Source organism: Vulpes lagopus, chromosome 15 (genome assembly GCF_018345385.1).
Source record: "Vulpes lagopus strain Blue_001 chromosome 15, ASM1834538v1, whole genome shotgun sequence".
In the NCBI taxonomy this organism is placed as follows: Eukaryota; Metazoa; Chordata; class Mammalia; order Carnivora; family Canidae; genus Vulpes; species Vulpes lagopus.
This window is the reverse complement of record NC_054838.1, coordinates 21,197,862-21,206,621: the sequence shown is the minus strand read 5'-3', so window position 1 is coordinate 21,206,621 and position 8,760 is coordinate 21,197,862. Positions and strand designations below refer to the sequence as shown.

At 37.3% G+C, this 8,760-nt stretch overlaps 1 protein-coding gene across 1 annotated transcript; it reads left to right on the top strand.

Annotated features, from left to right (window-relative positions):
* Window positions 1-7,427: 7,427 nt before the first annotated feature.
* Window positions 7,428-8,384, top strand: LOC121475929 (olfactory receptor 51Q1-like). The gene has a single exon (XM_041729598.1). It carries the CDS (start codon window positions 7,437-7,439, stop codon window positions 8,382-8,384), a length of 948 nt encoding a protein of 315 aa, XP_041585532.1. The 5' UTR covers window positions 7,428-7,436.
* Window positions 8,385-8,760: the final 376 nt, after the last annotated feature.

Genomic DNA, 8,760 nt, shown 5'->3' with positions numbered 1-8,760 from the left:
GAATTAAAAGTATATGGACTTCCTTTGAGAACTAACCAAATATAAGGATACATAAACATTTCAAGTAAAGATATTTAGAAAGATATTCCCTGTAACCACCAACTAAAAGAAACTTGGGATAGCCTTATTTAATATTAGATAAAGTAAGCTTCAAGGCCAAAGCATTATCAGCAATAAAGAAGGACATTTCCTAATGAAAAATAATATGCAAAGGGAGCCTGGGTGGTTCAGTCAGTTAAATGTCTGCCTTCAGCTCATGTCATGTTCTCAGGGTCCTTGGATAGAGCTCTGTGTAGGGCTCCCTGCTCAGTGGGGACACCTGCTTTTCCCTCTCCTACCTGCTGCACCCCTGTTTGTGCTCTCTGTGTCAAATAAGTAAAGTCTTTAAAAAAATAATATGTAAGATTTTACATATGTAGTATGTAAAAAGTTTCTAGTTAAATACGGAAAAAAATACATGGAGCAAAAGCTATCAGAACCACAAAGAGTAAATATATCCATAACCATAGTGATAGATTTTATTACGATTTTCATAGGAACTGGCATAATAAAGAAGTCAAAAATTAAAAGTCAAATTGATTTAAAAGAATTGGAAACATGACTTAAAACTTTGATCTAATTAACAAAGAAAATGAAATCAACAGCTACTAGGTACTATGCATTCCTTTCAAGTACATATGGAACAGCATAGCAAAATTGACCATTGAGGCATAGTAGTATTTTATTTCTTGATCTGGATTGAGGAGATAGGATCTATTTATTTCATGATAATTATTAAGCTATACACTTAAAAGGTGAGTATTTTTATCTATGAATATTGTATCTTAATAAAAATCTGTCTAAAAATGCAATCTGACATTCTGATGTTCCAAATGTTCCTCAAATGCCTCAAATTCAGGAAAATTTCTGAGTTAGTAGAATTGCTTGGTTTCTTGCACACTTGTTGCTCTGTAGTCAATTAAGTAGGTTCCTATGTAGTCAATCAAGTCATTTTCTTTGTTCTATCAAGTCAGTTACCAGTCATCTATATGCTTTCTATATTTCATTTTTGAAAATCTTCTCAGTTGTCGCTGACTTCCCACCTATTTATCTGTCACTGTGAGTCTATACTTGCATTATTATAAATACTTGAAAAAAATACATTTGTTCAGCCTATCTGGTTTTTATATTTTGATTTACATATTTTTTCATTTTCTCTTTCTCTCAGATTTAAAATTTTTTCCTATTTGTTTTGGAGTTACCAGTGGTACTTTAATTCTATGAGTAGAACATAAACATATATGGTTAACAAAGTCAAAGTTATTCATAATGTCTTCTTCAAATAAAAAATTTAGCATGCTTTAAATTACCATTTAATCTCTTATAGTTATTTTTCACATTAATAATTATTAATTGTATTCACATTTTAATGTAAAAACTATGGACAATGTTAGACATCCACACAGTTAAAATATTATTGGCAATGTTAGAGATTCGCAAGGTTGAATTTCCTATTGAATACATACATATATTTACCATACCACAAGACTCTTTTTCAGTTATTCTAGTTTGCCCTCTCCAAAATCAGCAAATATTTTCAGTTTATTACATTTAGAAAAGCATTTATATTAAGAAGAAATTATATGTGTTTATACTTTTTCCCAGTGAACATTGTTCACTACCCTCTAGCTGATTTTTCATATGAGCATATATCTTTGAGATCATTCACAACCAGAGGTGAAGAGCACAGCTATTTATTTCACATCTACATAACATTTCATTGTGTCAATTCTGGTACATTGCACGTTACAGGAATTTGTTTGCCAGGTCCCAGTTGATGAATATCTAGCTGCTTCCATTTTTTGTTTTCTTGTTAATATTGTGGTGAATAATCCTGTATCTATATCAATTTGCATACATGTAAAGTATGCTTGTAAGTTAGTTTTTTTTTAAGTTTTTATGCAAATTTTAGCTAGTTAATGTACAGTGTAATATTAGTTTCAGGTGAACAATACAGTGATTTCACCAACATAATGCCCAGTGCTCATCACAAGGGTACTCCTTAGTCCCCATCACCTATTTAATCCATCATTTTTTTACCCATCACCCCAGCCACCTCCTGCTCCCCTGATAATCATCAGTTGTTTTATGTAGTGAAGAGTCTGTTTCTTGGTTTGTCTCTTTTTCCCCCATGATTGTTTGCTTTGTTTCTTAAATTCCACATACGGTGAATGCATAGTGAAATCATATGGTATTTGTCTTTCTCTGACTTATTTTAGAAGTGGAATTAAATTGGGCCGCCTGGGGCAGCCCGGGTGGCTCAGCGATTTAGTGTGGCCTTCAGCCCAGGGCCTGATCCTGGGGACCCAGGACCGAGTCCCGTGTCGGACTCCCTGCATGGAGCCTGCTTCTCCCTCTGCCTGTGTTTCTGCCTCTCTCTCTCTCTCTCTCTCTCTCTCTCTGTCTGTCTCTCATTAATAAATGAAATCTTAACTTTAAAAAATAATAAATAAATAAATAAATAAATAAATAAATATAAATTGGGGCGCCTGGGTGGTTCAGTTGGCTAAGCATTTGACTCTTGGTTTCCACTTAGGTCATGATCTCAGGGTCCTTGAATGGAGCCCTTTGTTGTGAGGCTCCCCACTCAGCCGGGAGTCTGCTCATCTCCCTCTCTCTGTCCCTCTCCCCACTTACACACACTTTCTCTCTATAATAAATAAATCTTAAGGGGCACCAGAGTGGCTTAGTGGTTGAGTGTCTGCCTTCTGCTCAGGTTGTGATTCTGGAGTTCTGGATGAAATTTAGGAATGGAAAAGAAAATAGATTGTTGTATTTAAACAAATTCTACAAAGTGTAATTTCTAAATTTACAAATGGCAAATTTGAGCTTTGAGGGGGTATTTCCCTTGGCTCAGTGCACCAGGGCAAGAGTGCAGCTTCCTTGGAGTGTGGGGAATATATTGGTGTGGCAGGCAGGATGAAAGCATTGGCTCAGTGCACCAGGGCAAGAGTGCAGCTTCCTTGGAGTGTGGAGAATATATTGGTGTGGCAGGCAGGATGAAAGTCAATTTCCCCCTCTTCTGTCTTTTCTATAACAGAGGGCCCTGGGTTGGGGCTTCTTTGAGAGGAGGAAAGAGAACATGGACACAATAGGGTAAGTATGGAGAAGGAAGTTCATGTTCAACTTCAAATAAACCTAGCTATATCACCAAGAAGTGAAAATATTTGAGGCCTATTAAAGATGAGTGTAATGCCATTGAAATATCTCTCTATGCTTATTTCTATTGATATAAAAGTATTTTGAGTTCTATTATTAAAAGCAAAAGTGAGGGGCACCTGGGAGGCTCACTGGTTGAGCATCTGCCTTTGGCTTGGGTCATGATTCCTTGATCCCTTGGTCCTGGGATCAAGGCTCACACCAGGCTCCCCATAGGGAGCCTGCTTCTCCCTTTGCCTATGTCTCTGCCTCTCTCTGTGTGTCTCTCATGAATAAATAAAATATTTTTTAAAAAAGTAATAAATAAATACATCTTAAAAAAAGAAGTGGAATTAAATTGTTGAGTAAAGGATTTCATGCATTTATAATTTGACAGCTAAGTATTGTCATTTATCTCCAAATAACTCATAGCTATTAACAGTCCTGTCAGCAATTCTGAAGGTACTTCTTTCATCATTTTGCCACTCACTGTTAACATTTTTGGATTTTGTTAATAGGATGCATAAAAAAACTATCTCAATTTGATTTCATTTTTTTCCATTATAAGTGAGAGTGAACATCTTTTCATATGACCAAGAAAATGTCTATTTCCATTTCTTTGAAATTTGTTTATCTCTTATGTCCATTTCCTATTAGGTCAGAGATTGGCAATTTTTTTCTATAGAAGACCAGATAATAAATATTTGAGGTTTTGTGGGCCACACAGCTTCTTCCAAAACTACTCTCAATTCTGCCACTATAGTATTAAGACAGCCATAGACAATATAAATCAATATGAGTGTATTCCAATAAAACTTTATTTATGGACACTGAATTTTGAATTTAATATACTTTTCATGTGCCACAAAATATCATTATCTTTTGGTTTTATGGTCACTTAAAAATGTAAAAACAAGTCTTATCTTGTGACCCATTCAAAAACATACACATTTAATATTCTATTTTTAGACACTCTCTACTAACCTCTTACCATAAACAATCATGATATTAATGAATGTCCCAGTCCACCACCATCTTCTGCCTATTATCTTATTTTAAGGTATTTACTCTTCATTCAATCTCAACTTCAAGAACTATCGTTATTATCAATATTATCAACTTTGGCATCTTACCTTTCTGCTGATTAGTGTCTATTTACAACTTTATTTTTCAATGTTTAAATTATGTCTTTTAAGCCTTCACTACTAAAGATGGAGTAATCATATACTTAATACCACATATTTCTTGAAGCCAGAATAGATCCTAAAATCCAGGTAGGCCAGATACAGGAGGAATCACAAAGTGAATGTACATTTGTAGAAACCCTGTATCTTCAGTGGTAGAAAACAAGCCATTCACAGTGAACATCTGAACAGCTGCAGATTTCCACTGTCTAGGGAGAAGTATAAGCTAAATAGAGTCACATATTAAACCTTGGGTCAGTTATCTCTAGATGATAATCATCATACCCCCTTCTTGTCTGAGTAGAGAGCCAGCCTCTCTGGGAAAGAAACAAAGTTCAGTGTTGAGACTAACATCTGTAAGACACTACAAGAGGAAACACCACTTTGCCTCTCTGACTTTTGAATCTATCAAGAGATCTCAGATACCTTTCCCCAAATCTTCAAGCTATATCAAATCTGAGTTTGGTTGTATTCAAGGTGACAACATCAAATGGCAATCCTTCCAACAAGCAACCTGTCTCAAAACCACACATGCTATGGCAGTAAGCAGAAGGCAACTAATAACCACTGAGAAAAAACTGCCAGGGTATGGACTATGTCTTTCTCATGTCACTTAACAACAACTGCACATTTCTATGGGTCTGCTAGCTCAATTTTTGGTACATGTTGAGCACTCAGTTAATGTTAGATACTATTATATTTATTACTACTGTTATTTTTCCCAGTTCTGTCCCTTAGGGCCTCAGGTCTCAGGGCACAATATTCATATTCCTATACGATCCCTCCAAAGTTTCCCCACCCACCTGCTGCATTCCAGCCTGGATCTTCATGATCATATAACCATACTCAGCCACAGGGCAGAGAACAGAAGCCCCAGAGAGAACTGAAGAAACAAGAAAGCACAAAGGTAAGGCTGGACTGTTCCATGGGTGGTAGGTAATAAGATGACCTCTCATTGGTGTCTGCAATTTCTTTAGTTTGGCTCATCCATTACATTTGATTTCTAAATATTTGCCTATATACTTTTTTTTTTTTTTTGGTCAGATTTGCCAAAGGGTTTCAAATTACATTGGTCCTTTCAAAGAAATAATTTTGATTTTTAAAAATTCTTTTTAATTTTTCTAATTAAAAAAAAACATTTTGATATTCATCTTCTTTTTCCCATTTTCCCTAATTTTAGAATATAGTTAGACATCATGAATACAGGAACACATTAAGTGCTATGTGTATTTCTTCAAAAGGAAGTTCACAGCTTTCCTTCTCAGTACAGTCCAAAAATTAATAACTATTCATTTACTCTGGTTGTTTTTAAAAAAGATTTTATTTATTTATTCATGAAAGACAGAGAGAGAGAGAGAGAGAGAGAGGCAGAGACACAGGCAGAGGGAGAAGCAGGCTCTATGCAAGTCCCGACCTGGGACTTCATCCCAGGTCTCCAGGATCACAACCTGGGTTGAAGGTGGCGCTAAACCACTGAGCCACTCAGGCTGCCCCATTTACTCTGGTTATATAAATTCTTTTATTTAAAAAAAAAATTAAAAATTACAAGGTGACTGGGTGATGTGCACTGAGGGGGGCACTTGATGGGATGAGCACTGGGTGTTATTCTATATGTTGGCAAATTGATCATCAATAAAAAATAAATAAAAAAAATTAAAAAATAAAAAATTACAAGTGTGCATTCACACCCCTCCCCAGGGGGGAGTATAGTGCCCCCTGCAGAACACATGGTCTTCAGAAACTGTGCAATTCTTCATATTAATTCACTCCTCAGGCCACTTTAATTTGGCTGCTTCTCCCCATCACTCTAAATGTCTTTCCAAAAGATTACTATTGACATTTACAACCTTAAACTGGATAGGTGCTTTCCAGAACTCGTTTTAGTGAGTATCTGAGCAGCACTGAACTGTAGTGACCACATCCTTTACCTTCTTGGCCTCTGTAATTCCCATTTCCTTTGTTTTCCACCCACTTCTCTGAGCAGTACTGCAATTTTTCTTTGCTTTTCCTTCCACAACTACACAATTACTAAATTTTACCTTTCCTTATATAAGTCTGTTCTCTGCCTTCTTCCATTCTGACCCTAATTCTTGCCTAGATTATCACTTCACCTTCCAGGTTCCCATCTACTCTAAATATGCCAGAGATTCCAAGGTCCCTAGTGGATTTCTCCTCCTGGGCCTCCTATTGTCTGTCCAATTGACATTTCTTTTGGATAGCTCCTATAAACATCAAACTCAACATGCACAAACCAAACTGTGATCCTTCTGCTAGAGGTACCTCCTACTCTATTGTCTAAAATAAAATGTCACTATTATCCATGCTGTTGCTCAAACAAACCCCTGGACATCACCATAATTCCATCTCTAAATTGTATTCCAATTCAACTGAATAGAAGGAGGTTGTCTTCAGAGTCTTATCTTCCTGCCTGTCAAGTATAAGATGAACTAAAATAAGTCTCTTGCTTTGGTTACTAGAAGATTTTTTGAAATATTGATGACAGAAGTATCAGTTAGTAAATTAGTATCTGTAAGTTTATGTATACATGTACATATATATACATATATATATACAAGAGCTGGTGGGAAGTGTATAACGAGGCTTGAAGAAAGCTTTAAGCTAAATTTTAGTGAATAGTGTTGGTATGAAAGCTGGAAAAATAAGGTTATTTTAAATAGAAATTTATAGCAGAATAATCCATAATTGTTTCCTACTGCTCTGACTAGTGTATTGGTCAAAGGTTTTATGAAAAGCAATTCCAGGGGTAACCTGGGTGGCTCAGTCAGTTGAATGTCGGACTCTTAATTTTGGCTCAGGTCATGATGATCTTGGGAGTGTGAGATGGAGCCCCAACCAGGGAGTACGCTCAATGGGAAATATGCTTGGATCCCCTCTCCTCCTCTGTCTTTCCTACCTCAAGTAAATAAATAAAGCTTTAAAAAAATTTTTAAAAAGCAATTCCAGACACCTATTTGGGTCTTAGATTAAAGAATATATAATGATTCTATGGTAGTAGCACACTGATAAAATGTCTTATTGTGGAACACACAGATTTTGTTTTTGCATTTAACAAGCATGTCTGAGGTCACTAATACCACGCAAGCTCCCTTCTACTTCATCCTCACGGGCATCCCTGGATTTGAGGCTTTCCACATCTGGATCTCCATCCCCTTCTGCTGCCTCTATACCATTTCCATTGTGGGGAACACCACCATTCTCGCTGTCATCCGCACAGAGCCATCCCTCCACCAGCCCATGTACCTGTTTCTCTCCATGCTGGCCCTGACTGACCTGGGCCTCACCCTCACCACCCTGCCCACAGTCATGCAGCTTCTCTGGTTCAACATTCCCAAGATCAGCTTTGAAGCTTGCTTTGCCCAATTCTTCTTCCTCCATGGATTCTCCTTCATGGAATCTTCAGTCCTATTGGCCATGTCCTTTGATCGCTATGTGGCCATCTGCCGCCCCCTCCATTATGCCACCATCCTCACCAGCGAAGTCATTGGCAGGATTGGGTTGGCCATCATTGGCCGCTGTATCCTGGCTGTTCTCCCTTCCCTTTTCCTACTCAAGCGCCTGCCTTTCTGCCACTCTCATCTTCTCTCTCACTCCTACTGCCTCCACCAGGATATGATCCGCCTGGTCTGTGCTGACATCCGGGTCAACAGCTGGTATGGATTTGCTCTGGTTTTGCTCATTATTGTCATGGACCCTCTGCTCATCATTCTTTCCTACACGTTCATCCTGAAAAATATCTTGGGCACAGCCTCCTGGACTGAGCAGCTCCGGGCTCTCAATAACTGTCTATCCCACATTCTGGCTGTTCTGGTGCTTTATGTCCCCATGATTGGAGTATCCATGACCCATCGATTTGCCAAGCATGCCTCTCCACTGGTCCATGTTATCATGGCTAATATCTACCTATTGGCACCTCCTGTGATGAACCCCATCATTTACAGTGTCAAGACTAAGCAAATCCGCCAGGGAATCTTCCATGTACTTTTCCAAAGGAAAGTGTACTAATGATTGGAGTATAGGATTATAGGAGTAATTTTATTTAATAGCATGGAGTCAAGAGCAGGGACTACCTCCATCGAAAGTATAAGTAACACAGATGGGGGAAATAACAATTATTGCATAAGAAGTTTCTATGTAAATAAATAGAAATCATAATTCCTTGACAGGAAATTTAAAAACCTAAAGTCCCTTACCCTATCTTATTCTTTACTAACCATATGACTTTGAGGGAAAAAACGTGTTTAAAAATATTATTTAGTACGTAATCCCTGTTCTGATTCTTTAACAATGCCTTTGCCATTAAGTATGTGATTCTGCCATTAAATATGTATAAGATTCTGCTTTATAAACTTGAAATGCTCTTACTGTATAAAAAATAGTT

Coding starts and splice junctions, on each gene's coding strand:
- LOC121475929 (XM_041729598.1), top strand. CDS start 7,437: ATGTCTGAGGTCACTAATACCACGCAAGCTCCCTTCTACTTCATCCTC.